The 15,077-nt window shown below is 45.7% G+C and overlaps 1 protein-coding gene across 1 annotated transcript in view; it reads right to left on the bottom strand.

Annotated features, from left to right (window-relative positions):
- The window catches only part of ATRX (ATRX chromatin remodeler), a 1,815,989-nt gene that overhangs the window by 641,485 nt on the left and 1,159,427 nt on the right, over window positions 1–15,077 (bottom strand). The window contains exons 24-25 of the mRNA XM_078688830.1: window positions 2,207–2,324; window positions 185–315 (exon numbers count right to left, since the gene is read on the bottom strand). Of these exons, the coding sequence (XP_078544956.1) occupies window positions 185–315; window positions 2,207–2,324 (249 nt within the window). The remainder of the gene's footprint in view (window positions 1–184; window positions 316–2,206; window positions 2,325–15,077) is intronic.

The raw sequence follows: 15,077 nt of genomic DNA, 5'->3' as shown, positions 1-15,077 counted from the left end.
ATAACCATTCGTTCTACCAAAGAAAAAAACCAAGATATTTTTAAACGTTATAAATATTACCACTACAAATAAGTTGTAGCAAAAAAAGGATAATTATGTAACACCACAGCTGGGAAATGGATTTTCTGTGAGCAAAAGATATATTCTGGAGAATTTACACTAAGTTTCCTGATATCTGACTTACCTTATTTTCTTTGCTAATATAGTCCAGCTGCAGACACCATGGGTGCGTCCAGATTCTGCTCAACATCTGGAAATCTTGGAAGAGCTTGGTTCCAGTTTTGCCTCTGGCACCTTCGCCACCAAAAGTTGCACCTAAAAATTAGGATACTTTAGAAAACAATTCAAAACTTTCTAGTCCATCCTCCTGCCAGTTTAATCTCTATAGGGTTACTAGGAACCCAAATGTTTATGGTTCTCATTAATGTCAGCCAAACGTAGTACTATAAAATGAGAAATAATTTCTTTGAGACTTCATATGTACTATAACATAACAGAGTGATGCCTACATACAAAATTGAAAATTAGGAGTTCAGCAGTATAGCCATTAAAATGCTGACAATACCTACACTAAAAACTAGAACTGCAAACACTGAAGGATATTTGCTCTTCAATTAATTAAATATAAATGAGTTACTTAATACCAATAGTGGTTGTAAAGCACTGTGATAATTCAAAAATATATAAGCTTATCTAGAAATCCTTAGACCATAGCCATTGACTAGGCAGGACTTCTAAGCTCCAACAAGAGATCATCTCTAAGCAATATTCAAATGCAAATCATTTTGTTAACTAACACTTCACATGGGAAAAGGAGCAGGTTAGACGAGGAAGCATCATAGTTAGAATGATGCTGCTGTGAACTGTGGAAAGACTAGAAGGTCTGCCCAGCAAGAGAGGAGCTGGATTGTGCTTGCAAGAAGAGAAGGTGTCCTGTTCGTTAAAAGATCTGCGCAAAATCAAGCTTACAGGCGAATAAGCCAGGAAGCTGCCAGGAAGGCATGCCAAGCTTTGATAAATGAAGACAAGTAACGTCGCCGTTGTTGAGCTGCAGACACACTTTTGCAGATCACCACTGGTTCACCCATCTCTGAGATGCCCTCAAACTTTCTGGAGACCAAGTCCACCCACTCTAGTCCCAGTCTTGGTGCTCCATCCTAACATGATCCTGGTGTGGGTTATTTTGCTGCTGGCTGGAGTCAGATGCCCAGATTAAGCAACCTTTTGAACCATCTCGCTATCTGTTATGTATGGCTCATGATAATAAAAACATTGTACTCCTGTTCATACCCACACAAAAAGCCCACTCCCCAGTGGAAACTTGTGAAGCTTTTGGGGCATGTAGATAGCCTAGGACGGCAGTGGGTGCTTCTGCCACCAGAAAATTTCAACCACAATTTCAGACACTCGCCGTTGGGCCTTACTGGATTTGCGAATGGTTTTTAGCTATTTTGTACAGCATCCTAGATGCTGAGCAGCACGACTATAGAAAATAAACAAAAAAGGGTACTATGATGCTCCAGCCGCATCATTTTGAAGGTGTGCTCAGCACGAATGCTCAAGCCTACAAAATGACACGTCATTTTTGCTTACCAAGTTAGATCTGCAAATAATAGTAAAAAAAATAAGTTGTGCAAAAGCGTTATTTCTTTTAAGTTCAACACTGAGGGACGAGTGGGTGAAGCATTAAAAGATACAGGTGAGGAGGAAGCACACGGAGGGAGCGAATGATGCATAGAAACACTGAAGGTGCAGGTTGCGTGAAAGGTCAGGTTGGAAAGAAACAGGAGAGAGATAGAGCAACATGGAGTTGGTGGGTGAGTAAGCACGTGGGTGAGAAAGCAGATCAAGGAGAAGTACATAAGGGTGAGCACAACATGGCAGGGACGAAAAAGAAGCACATAGGTGACAGAGAGCAACACAGATGCGGCCGGGGGAGAGAAGTGCTCAAAGGAGATAGCACACTCCTGGAGATCTCAATTCAAAAAAAAAAAAGCAGTGCTTGAAAAGAAACACGTTAAATATCAAAGTCAAAGATAGAGGCATGCTAAAAATATCAAATAGTCCTTAATGGACAATAATTATTTGCTTTCTGCTAAAATTGTCAGTAGACATAAAAATGCAGAACAGGTATTATTAATGTGTTATACCAGTTAGGATAAAAACACCAATCAAATTATACCACCTATAGTTAAGGGTTACGTACCTGTCAAGTGATCCAAGTAGTATCTATAGAGTTTACATTGAATGGGTGTCATTCTAACAGCTAGTACGTACTCGTATTTTGGTGGCAGAAACTTTGTAAGTGCTGTGTAATCTCGTCTCTGTAAACAAAACATGAACATACTGTGAGAAAAATATTTTTATTACATGGTCAAACCTTTACAGACGGATGAGGGTTTACTTGTAAAATGCTGGTCTGTATTGCTAATTCTCTATTACAGGCAATTTCATCATGTTCACAGTATCAAACATTTCCCCAGACAGATCAAGATTCAGGCTCACTCGACAGCAGGAACATTATAATTTTTCTAAATAATGAAAGGTCTCATTACAGATTTTTAGGTCTCGCCTAGGCAGTGCTTGCACTGTTCTCTTCAAGACAAGCAGTATCTAGGATATATCTTTTTCATTGGTTCCTGTTGCTGTCCTTTAGAAATGCTGGCTTTTCATTGGGGTACACACTTAGTAGTCCCTCCTTTTGGAATTTCATATCCTCCTATGAGGACTGCCCTCTTACATATGTTCTTACTGTTCAGGTTATTTATACTTAGCGAGAACTCTTTTTTGAAGTGGCCTGCCTCTTCGCTGTTAACTGTTCTGTTTAATTGTGCAGCGAAATCTCTGTCACAAGTCCCTTTATCTCACCGTGCCTCCCCTCCCACAACACTCCTCGCAGGCCCCTAATACCCCTTAGGGCCACTGCTCTTTTGCTTGCTCTTTTGTTACTTTATAAACGCTTATATTTCTATAGCGCACCACCTAGCCATGGGTTCCGGGAAATTAAACTATCAGCCCAGTATCACAGGATGTTGAGCCTGACAGCAGACTCGAACAGGGATCCCTAGCTCCCCAGTTGGCAGCTCTCACTGATACACCATACCCTTTACCTTACCATGTTGATGGGTGCAGTACCATATGTGGCAAAAAGAGGTCACAAGGGACACCTAGTGCCAGCCTGTGGTACTGTACCCTCACAACACTGCTTGTTCTAAATGCACTTGTCTAGGAGAGTTACAATATAAAGACCTACATTACTGATAAGTGCTATGTGAATGTTTTATCAACTCATACCCTCATTTAATAAGTCACATCTGTAAGATTAGCTCCAGCCAAATGATATTCCCCTTCCTGCTCCTCCCTTTTTACCTCCCTTGTTCATCTTTCAGTCTGCTGAAAAGATACAAATCTTTTACCATATAAACCAAGAAGTAATGTAATAGGCTGTTTTCCTCATTTTGCAATGTGTCTTACATCTGTTTAACCACTTGGATGCTAAGGCTGTTTTGGATCATTAATGCAATTTCCATTGAAATCAATGGAAACTCCATGAGGAGCTGGGCTCGTCATGAGCGTCGAAGGGGTTAAGGATACTGTGCTCCAAAGACTGCTATTTAAAGATACGTTCCCTGAATAATTGATGTGTGCATTGGCCTATTTGCTGTTAGGTATTTTCGGTCATAAAACCACTCTAATCTTTCTCTGCAATCATCACATTCAAGCAGGTAAGTTACGTTTCTTCATTTTTGTTTATGAATAAAGAAATGTCAGATGAAAGTTATGTTATGTTATGTTAATTTCGATTTATATAGCGCCAAATCACCGACAGATCTATTAGCGCTTGCTTTGGGAACCCGTCCTGGCTTTCCCTGCGAGATAACCCCTACTGGGCATCCCCAAGGTGAAGACCAGGCATCCCATCGCAGTGGGGCCGTAGTGGAGATTAAGCAAACTATTGCCCAGAGTTGCAGAGTGTGAACCCATGATTCGAGTAGGCACCGAGGCGAGAATTATCGAGTCCGTGGACATTTTGAGCTCAAGACCCTGCCGCGTCAGGAATTGAACCCTGGTCCCGGGTCTGACCTCTGCATAAGGTTCTGCCTCCTCTAACCAGTGAGCCACACTTCTCCAAAGTCATTTGTTAAAAATAAATGAGACCGCCCGACAAGGTCTTCATCTGTGTGGTCCCATTTTCATGTTTAACTTGGTGCTTTGTCCCAACTGAGATCCTGGTTTGTTCTGAACATTTAAGGGGCCATTTTAAATCTTTCATCACCGTTATCAGCTTTATTTTTTCATTCAGCAGAGACTGCAACATTTGCAACATAAATGAACAGCAGTCATTAACTTGCTCGGTTCGTCTGTGGTTAAAAAAACAATTTTGCTGAGGTCAGCCCCCTCTGTCCTGAACTCAGACTCTACTCATTTGTAGAATGTTGTGGCACATTAAAGAGTAAAGGCCCAATTCACAAAACCATCAATGATCTTAACTCTATGTTTACAGCTGAAAAAGTAATCCCTTAACCCATTGCCGCCGCGGTACGGGCGTTCTATTGCGCGGGCAGGGCCGCGTCGGCCAACTGACGTGCGCAGCACTACCAAGGTAGTGCTCGCGACGGCCGTTGGCCGACGGGCGTACTTAAGAGGTTAAACTCATGAGTTTGTTGCCATTCACAAGCTCCTTTCCAATCTGTCCCTTCCCTGGAAATGGTCAGAAGTTTACAATTACACGCTGGGGAATTAACAGCTTTAAATAAAATCTCATGACTCAGAAGTACAGCTAGAAAGTTGTGAGTTGGACAGCTTACCATGCTTACATTTTCCCGTAGTTTTGGGACAAATGTAAATTTACACGTGTGAGGAACAGTACTATTTTATGTACAGATTACCATTGTATTTGTGAATTGTGCCCCGGAGCTTTGGTGGAAAATTAATATTTCAATTGATTTGTCAGGATTGAGGTTGTGGGCAGATAGCAGGTTATTGCCGATAGATACTAAATTATATTTTTGGGCAATAATTTTAGTGTATCCACTACTCTATCTTTTACAGACAATCTGGGTTGATCACAAAATTAATATACGTCCAGCATGCATAATCCTTAGGATGTTCCAAACGAACTATTTTTTGTTCACAAGTTACTTTTTTGTAAATGCAATGTATATCTTGTTAGAATGTTATACTATATGAGTCATTGCACATTCCGCATTCTTAGTCCTACAGCCAGTGCTGCTAGGTGCATCTCTGGTCCCAGTGGTAATTCCTCATTCTTAGTCCTCTAGCCAGTGGTGCTAGCTGCTACTCTGGTCTCAGTGATAATTATTCATTCTTGGTCCTCTACACAATGCTGCAGCTGCTTCTCTGGTCCCAGTGTTAATTTCTCATTCTTAGTCCTCTAGGCAGTGCTAGTAGCTCCTTCTCTGGTCCCGTTAGCAATTCCAGATTCCAAGTCCTCTACACAGTACAGCCAACTGCTTCTCTGGTCATTCCTCATTCTAAATCCTCTAGGCAGTTGTTGGAAAATGAGGCAGTATATATGCGGCCTGCACAAATAACAGGACTACATTTGTCCTTCACTGGGAACCAAACACCCAATTGTGGCACCTGACTCTCAGAGGGTAGCGTTGCAGAGCAGTCCGAGGCTTACTCAAGGGAGAAGGTGTGGGCTAGTAATCGCCATTTGCAGGTGTCCAAAATGAACCCTCAATAATTGATTGTCTAGTCTGTACTTTGCTTATAAAAGTAAGAGTACATTTATTAAACACACACACTACTCAATACTATGCACCAATTTACAAATATACATAAGTTGATGGCATTAGTTTTTGACATCGCATAAAATCTCCACACCTCCCGCACGCGGGGGAGAGGTAGGTCGGGGGGGAGGGTCTAGTACCACCACTCCCATGTAAACACATTATCTTGCCCCCAATGCAATTAGTTGAACATAACCTGGGTCGTAGGCCCTGCGCACAGGCACCATCTCCGTGGCGACCCACCCCATTACCTCAACAAGCATTAAAAATGGGTCCACCTGCCTTGGTGACATGACCCTAACTGAGCATCTCCTACTGACCATAAAGTATGCACCTCTATATCTTAAAGGCTAGCAGTCTGGGGTATTCACCTAAGTGCAGCAGCAAGGAGACATGTTTAAGCACACTTTAAAATGACAGTGCTCAGCACATTTTGGGTATCATTAGAATGCACTGCAGTTACAGCCCCTAAAGGCATCACAGATGAAATCACCGGATTAGCATATACATCCAGACACCCTAGCAGGAATGTCTGGCAACATAACCCCACTTTGCTTATGACATCACCTTACAGATACTTCACATTAAACATGTGAACTTCAGTCCCTCTAAAAGAAATAACCGTTAGTAAGGCTGCAATTACAGCTCTTCACCTCCAGGGGATGCCCTTCTCCAGACATCCCCAACTCAGCCCTTCACTCCAAGATGCACTTCTACACACACCTCCTGCTGTAGAACAAAAGTTCCAGCCAAGGAGGGGGTTTAATGCTGGCGGAGCCCTTGAGGGGATATTCTTTCAAGTTCCTAGGTCACAGAGGATGACTTGTCTCTTCCTGCTGGGCGGGAGACAGTTCTTCTCCAGCAGCGCCCCCCAGCACCTTTTCACCATTGAGGGTGACTCTCCTCCTCTGGGGGCCACCAGGCACTAAAAACGATCCATTTCCAGATACCTTTTAAGGCCTTGTGGGGCGCTTTGTCTGATTTCCTTGCATATTTGATGAGCGGCTCTCCCGCTGCGCCGGGAAGAGCCGCGATGGACTGATGGCGGCTTTGCTGCATCTTCAGGCCTCGTTGGTGGGCCCAGTCCCACCCGGACCCCCAGGTAAGAGTAACGGCTCAAGGAGCCCACCCCGGGCCCCGTGATGCCCCAGCACTGCCCCTGTATGCCATCTTCTATGGAGGGCAGCCTAGGGAGCACACCCCCAGCTGCCCCCGCCGACTCCCCGTGCGGCCAGCACCCTCGTGTGCTGCCGCGGGAGCCGGCACAGCAGTTCTGGTCTGCCCGCTCCAGACACAGAGCTTCCTGCGGGATTGTCCGTTGCGTCGGGGGGAGTATGACGGCCCTCATCCCACGTCGTTTGGGGCCCGAGGAAGGGGCCCTCCTCATCTTCACGGGGGTGACCCACCCCGGGAGCATCTCTGAGATCGGCGGCGGAGACCCACGCGCTTCGTTGTTGGTCTTCTTAGGGGTAAAAAGCCACCTACCTTCCGGGGGCCATATCTCAGCCCTTAGGGATCTGATCTGCCCCATTTCCGCGTCCTCTTGCTCCTGGTGGCGCCTCCCAGCCACTGGGAGCACTCTCCTTTGCCCTCCGGTTTTCCAAGAGGGTGCATACTGCAGGGAACAGTCTTCACTGGGTCTCAGCACCAGCCTTTCGCCTGGCTCTCCTCATGGGCCTCTCTTCTCCCTGCGCAGAGGCCCCAGCTTCTGCGCCCTGGTCCTGGGCTCTTCTTTGGGGAGGGGGCTGGCAGGAAGTCTCTGCTTGCCCTGTCACACAGCGACACATCACTTCCCTGCCCCTGCCCCTGCCCCTGCTCCCTCCTCCTTCCTCCTTGTCCAGCCTCTGGGTTTGTTCAAAATGGCGTCGTCCATGGTCTTTGGCCACATGGACCCCTTCCCCCAGTGCTGCCTTCACCTTGGTTCAGCTTGGTGCCTGGCACCCAGCGACAGCTGCTGATGGATTAGCCTGTAGCTCCACCTATTTTCTCTCCCTGGAGGGAAGATCTTCACTCAGGGAAGAAAGGTCATTAATCTAACCTGCCAGGGCGAGACCCTAGCCAGTCACTCAGAGAAATATGAAATTTCTGGATGACCCAAAAGCAGTACAAATATGACTTTGGACTCTGCAGAATACTTCTTTTCACATCCGCTACAGTGGACTTTAGCACGTGTCTGGAATCAGTAGACTGACTTAAATTGCGAGGCTGGGGCGAGCGCGCAGCGGACGTGCCGAAGGCACGCTAGAGGCAAGCTCGTCTGCGCCGTCCGCGCTTGGACCGCGCTCAGCGCCAGGACCCATAGTAGTTTTAGGCCAGGTAAGGCACCCATCCACAGCAATCAAAGAACAACCCTGTTATATTTAAATGGGGCAGGTAGAGGCAGGGATTGCATCGGTCTTTCGGTGGATGCACTACAGGTACCTCTCCCAGGAATATGTACCAACTGTAAAATGCCCTTAGCCACGATTTTAGCTCTACCCATACCCACAAGAGATGATAAAAAGACAGGGTTAGTCGTCTGCGATCCACAAGTATTTAAATAGGTTTTGCTTAATGCAAGGTCCTTGGTCAAGCACAGCCTGTAGTGTGCGAGGTTTATTGAGGAGAAGGATATAACAATTGCTTTAACTGCAGAGGCATGGACAGATGATTCATCTGGCCCAGATGTAGTGAAAGCCACCCCTTCAGGGTTCTTATGCTATACTTTAGATAGGCCTATCAGGAAAGGAGGAGGTTTGGCTGTGATCTACCATGGATGGATTAAGGCAGCATTTCAGCCCATCCAAATGGAAATGTGTGAGGCCCTGTTCTTGAATCTCAGTCTATCCCACCATCACACCTTCAAAGGAAGTTTACTGTGCAGGCCGCAGGGAGCTAGAATCACCTTTATAGTCTCCCTTGGAAGAATATTGAAAGAGGGCTTGTGCACTGATGCCTATACAATTATGGGAGATTTTAATTTTTATCTGGAAGCATTTACTGACCCTGATACCGTGACTTTGAATGATAGGATGCATAGCGCCAACCTAAAGCAGCAGGTAGTTTGTCCTACCCATGTGGCAGGACATACCTTGGATGGTATTTTCTCTATCCACCCGTGACTACAGTTTGAGGGTCTTCTACCTCTTGTGTGGTTGGATTATGCCGCCGTCCAATTTGAGTTGACACTGACAGAGCAACGCACAAGTGGTCAATGTCCAAAAGGCCATATAGTAACTAGAGCCTGGAACAAAATTGAGGGGACAACTTTGCAGGAGCTTCTTACCTCCACGGCAGGTCACTTGCCGTCGGGAGTGGATGAGGCTACCTTGGTATATACGAAATGGCTGGAGCAATCCTGTGACATAATAGAGCCAGCAAAAACCCTCTGCCCCAAAAGATCACAACCATCCACTCCATGGTTCACAGAGGATTTGAGAAATCAAAAACTCATTTGTAAACGGTTTGTGCGGAGCTGGAGGAAAGGCTATAAAGACAGAGAAAAGGCTTTATAATCTCAGCCTGCAGAATTATAAACAACTTAATATTTCTGCTAAACAAAAGTTTTATGCAACTCTTATTGATGCAACGAAGAACTCAGTAAAAGAGTTGTTTAGAATTGTTTCTATCCTGGCCTCTCTAAGTCCAGCCTTAGTCCAGCCAAGTCAGGAACTATGCGAAGATATTGCCAACTTCTTTTTGACCACAGTGAAGTCCATCTTTTTGGCCTTCAGTGGGTCAAGCACTAGCAGGATTAATGCGGTTATGGAGGAATCCAAGTGTTTAAGGGCTCCAATCTCCACCTTTGAGAATTTCTCGCCGGTGTGCCCTGATGATATTCAAGAGTGCCTCAGGGCAGCCAATTAAGGGTCGCCATTTAGGGTCGCACTATGACCCATGTCCGGTCGCAGGGGTTAAACTGGCACCGGCTCCGAGTGTGTCATCACTAACTTCTATTTTCAATGGTATGTTTGTAACAGGGCAGTTTCCCATACATTGGAAATTGGCCTCTATACTGCCCCTTCTTTAAAAAAAAAAACAATTTCTACCCTAAGGATCCAAATAATTTTCGCCCTATTTCAGGGCTTCCACTCCCAGTAAAATTGATTGAAAAAATCATGAATAGACATTCAAGTACCTTCCTAGCTGAGACCCAAGCTTTGGATCCCTCTCAATATGGCTTTAGAGAGGGACATAGTACAGAGTCCGCGCTCATTAAAACCACAGAGGAGATCAGGGAAGCCGTGGATCGGGGTGGCAGGGAAGTTCTGATTTTATTAGATCTGTCGGCCGCCTTTAATACGGTCCATCATGACATCCTGATGGACCGTCTAAAGGCATGCAGGCTCCATGGGAAATCCTGGGATCTTTTAAAATATTTTCATTCTGATAGAAGACAATTTGTTACCCTGGGAGATTACCAGTCTAAACCCTTTGCACTTCCCTGTGGGGTTCCACAGGTGTCCTCTCTCAGCCCGACACTTTTTAATGTGTATGTTTCTTCTCTGGCTGCCATTATTAGCGCATTTGGATTTGGCCCCACTTCGTATGCGGATGATAAACAAATTGTGGTATCTCTGCTACCAGGCAAGGAGGTGGGAATGAAGGAAAGCTTTCAAGACTGCCAATCAGTTGGAAGTTGAATGGCAGAGAACTGCCTAAAACTTAATACGGGTATAACCGAGGTCATACTGTTTGGCAATTACACTAACTTTTGGACACCATAATGGTGGCCGGACTCAATGGGTACTCTCCCTTTGCACTCAAAAAAGGTCAAAAACCTAGGAGTAATAGTAGTTTGTTCAACAAGTAAATTAAGTGGCATCAAAAACAGTTGATGTGATGGGAATGCTCAGGAAAATACTACAGTTTTTGCCTCCGAGTAGCCGGCAAACAGTGGTCACAGCTCTTGTAATGGCAAGGCTGGATTTCTGTAACAGTCTTTATTTAAATGTTAAACAAAGATTCCTGAACAAACTCCAACTACTGCAGAATGTAGCGGCTAGACTGCTCACTGGCACGCCGAGGTTTTACCCTATATCCAAGGAAATCAAAAAATGCACTGGCTTCCGGTAAGGAGTCGAGTGAGTTTTAAGGCCCGTTGTTTGGTTTTTAAAGCGCTCCAAGGTACAGGACCAGACTATTTAAAACTGCAGTTCCAATGGTACACTCCGAACAGAACATTGTGCTCACTGGGGGCCAAGTTGGTGTTAGTGCCACGCAAAAAAAAAAGTCTGGTGGGGTGGCAGATGTTTTGTTTACTGCGCGGCAAAAACCTGGAACGATCGCTGTTCCACTGGAGAAATTCCAAGGATCTTTTAGCATTTAGGAAGGGCTTAAAAACTTGGCTCTTTACCCAATAAAGTCTTCCTCCCGCTCTAGCCTAATTGGAGATATAGCTAGCACCAGGACACCTCCGGGTAACCACTGCGCTGTAAAAATGTCATTAACATAACATCAGGTGCTGAAATGGCTGGTCAGTATCTGTAGGAAGCTGACTCTTTATATAGTGGACCAAAACGAGGAACACTGTGTAAAGAGTCCAGGCAACCCTTATTGGTTTCAAGAGGCAAAAATGATAGCACTAAATGTTCTCTTTTGTGGTAGTATGGGCGAGCACTTTAGGCTTATCAGAGTATAGTGTTGAGCATTTACTGCACACACAGAATCAGTAAGTGAGAGAGACACTCAAAGAAATCCGACACCAATTTACAAAAATAACAGATTTTATAAGAATGTAGACACTAAGGTCATCCTAAACAAGTAATAGTGATTTTTAAAGACTTAGAAAATGCACTGTATTGTATCTTTAAAGTGGTGATGTTATCCTATGGGGAAAAACATACTGCATTCGGTCACTTGGCAAAGACTTAAAGGACTCTTCTTCAGGACTTAAGGTAAGTATGGGGCAAGGTCAATGGCAGCAGCAACAGGTCACCTTGGTCGGCTCTGGAGAGTCAGTGTGCAACGGTGCTTTTCGGCTTCAGGTGTCCCGTTTAAGTCAATGGGGAACGGTACCGGTCAAATGAGGCTTACAGCTGGGACTGGGGAGCCAGTCTAGTTGAGGGCTCAAGTCATGAGGGTCTTGGGCACACAGAGACACCATTGGTCCACTTCAACTCGGGCTGGGGGGCTTATGAGCAGTGGGGTGTTGTCCATCAGATACTATCATTGTGCTCGGTTCCTGCAGAAATAGGCTGCAGGCAGTAACTGGGGGACCAGTCTTGCCAAACCCAAGAGTGGGCTCTTGAGGGTTTCAGGACCACGCTGGCACGTCACCTCCCTCGGAATGGGTTGTAGATATAAATTCCTCACCTTTAGAATTACCCCCAGGACTCAGACTGGATCCGGAGATTTTTCTTTAGCAGTACCCCTGCGCATCGGTAGGTGGTGTCGGTCAACTCCACGTCCGTCGTTGGCGCCATGGTCGCCGGAATGTCGCATTGTCAACTTAGACGCCACCCCTGCACACTGACGTCAGTTCTGACACGACTTTCCACACCAGAAGAGCAGAGCCATGCAAGACACTCACCACTGGTGCACATAGCTAGGGCCCTGGAAGGGAGTTCCTATCTCTAGAAGTCAGTTCGTAGAACGTGGAGGATAGGTGGGGTGATAAGTCGTCTATAACTACATAGGTCATCTAACAGATAGATTGTAACCAAAGTTAAGTAATTTGTTCATCTGAAAGAGACTGTAGTAATAGATTCCTTACCTTTAGAATAGATACCCCAGCATCGCCAACCCCGGAGGTGGGTCTGCGAACTAAGCTCACACCAGAAAGTTCTGGAGAATAGAACGGCCAACGTAGCCGTCTCTCCTGACTTGGCTGTCCAGGCAATAATGCTTGGTTAAAGTGAGCAGGGATGACCACGTGGCCGCCTGACAGATATCAATGAGTGGGGCTCCACGCCCCAAAGCAGTAGTAGCTGCCGTCGCCCTGGTGGAGTGGGCACGCTTCCTTCTTTGCCAAGGAATAGCAGATTTTAATGCATAGGAGAACCCATCGAGAGATGATGCATTTTTGCACAGCCCGACCTTTCTTGGCACCCACATAGCCAACGAAGACTTGAGCGTCCACGCAGATATCTTTTGTGCGGTCGAGATAGAAAGACAGCGCACAATTTGGGTCCAAACGGTGGAGTCTCTCCTCTTTGGAGGAAAGCGGAGGCAGGAACAAGGTGGGCAGATTAATAGTCTGTCCTATGTAGAACGAGGTAACCACTTTGGGAAGAAAAGAGGTCTGTGTGCGAAGGTCTACTTTGTCAATATGAACAGCAAGAAAAGAAGGCTTTGAGCACAGAGCTTGAAGCTCACTCACTCTGCGGGCAGAGGTGATGGCGACAAGGAAGGCAGTCTTTAGAGTAAGGAGCCTGATAGGGCAGTTATGTAGAGGCTCAAAGGGCACACATGAGGAATGTCATGACAAGGTTCAAGTCCCACTGGTGCATTACGAAAGGAGAAGGAGGAACGAGATGACTGATGCCCTTCAGAAATCTATTTACAATAGGGGACTTGAAAAGAGAAGGCTGATCAGAAAGGCAAAGAAAGGCAGAAATGGCCGAAAGGTAGCCTTTAAGAGTGCCCAGGGCAGGGCCCTGCTGGACTAGAGAGAAGATAAACAAGAGTACCTCTGAATTGGGGGAAGAAAGGGGATCCACAGCATTTCCTGTGCATCATGCCACAAACTTGTTCCATTTACAGGCGTATACAGATTTGGTGGAGCGACACCGTGCTGCCAAGAGGACTCTTGGCGGACGGACAAAAGCTGTCAACCTCTGTCGCTCGATCTCCTCGCAAGGAGGTGGTGGACCGTCCCCTGCTGCTGCAATAGAAGATCCTCCCGAAGAGCCAGTCTGATCGGAGGATCGATAGCCATGCTCAAGAGCTCCGGCTACCGGATTCTTCATGCCCTGTCCGGCGCTACAAGAATTAGCTGTTCCTGTTTGAGCTTGATCTTCTTCAGCACTCGGGCACAAGTGTAGGAAACTGGCTCTATATATACTACACCACAATGAGATATAGTGTGTATAGAGTCCAGGTGACCCAAGAGGTTAAAGTTAGATAGAACCTTACTCTCTATTTGTGGTAGAGTGGTCAAGCAGGAAGGCAGTATTAGAGGACAGTGTTAAGCATTTGATGTACATACTCAGTCAGCAAATTAATTCACACACTCAAGGACTGCACTCTAGATCAATTGTTTTTGTATAAAGAATATACGGTTTTATTTTTAGAACCAAGCAAGCCTGGCACAGGTAAGCATTAAATACTTTACAGTAATAAGTTGCTGATTGTAGAACAGTTTGAAACTGCAATAAGAATTGTACTTTGTTTGATTTACAGGGGATGCAGTAGGTTGCAATACTTAGCAAATACAGTACATTGAAATGAATGGGTTTTTTCAGTAAATTACAGGTACGTTACTATTAACGTTACTTTTCTAACTCAGTGCTGTATACCTAGATTCAGCTCTGGGAGATTTCCTGCTAACAGGTAAGTAAATAGGTTTTGGTTATTCGTGCGATTTTTAAAGAATATTTTAATATTTCAAAACTCCACACTTAGAAACTTTTTGGAAGAAAATTGTCAATGTTATCCTATGGAGGAAAAACAGGTTATGGGTTCACAGGTAAGTTATCGACTGTGGGAGTTAAGGTTCTGGGGTTAGGCTCAGGGGTCAACCAGGGTCAGTGATGCACTCTTGTTACACCCTCAGCAGCCTTAGGGCGGCCGGGTGCAGAGTGTTGAGGCCCAATGTTATCCAATGGGGGATAGGGTACCTACGGCTGGTGACTGCTGGCAAGCAGGCCACTGGGTTGGGCGAGCAAAGCTCCTAGGGTTTAGGTCAGGACAAATGTTCGTTCGTTTTTAAGGGGGCATCACTAAAATGCCCTCTGTGTGCATTTTTCATTAAGTCCCACACTGGCAACAGTGTGGGTTTAATGTGCTGAGAAGTTTGATACCAAACTTCCCAGTTTTCAGTGTAGCCATTATGGTGCTGGGGAGTTTGTAATGACAAGCTCCCAGCACCATATACTCTTAATGGCAGCAGTGCACTTACAATGTCTAAGAATGTACAGACACTGTAGGGGTACAGGGCTCATTCACTTGTACCCTCACCACTGGCATAGGGCACCCAGCTAGAGGGGTGACTGATATAGGGCAGTGGGTTGTAGGCTTGGCACACAGGGATGTGTGCCATGTCAACTCTTTATTTTCATCTGCACCATAACACGCAGCCTGCAAGGGCAGTGTGTGTGTGTAAAGGTACAGGGCCTCTAAGGGTGGCACAATAAGTGCTGCAGCCCTTACAGGTCTTCCCTGGTCACAATGCCCTGGGTA

Source organism: Lissotriton helveticus, chromosome 4_1 (assembly GCF_964261635.1).
Source record: "Lissotriton helveticus chromosome 4_1, aLisHel1.1, whole genome shotgun sequence".
Lineage (NCBI taxonomy): Eukaryota > Metazoa > Chordata > Amphibia > Caudata > Salamandridae > Lissotriton > Lissotriton helveticus.
The sequence above is the reverse complement of the archived record's forward strand: the minus strand, read 5'-3'. Positions and strand labels throughout refer to the sequence as shown.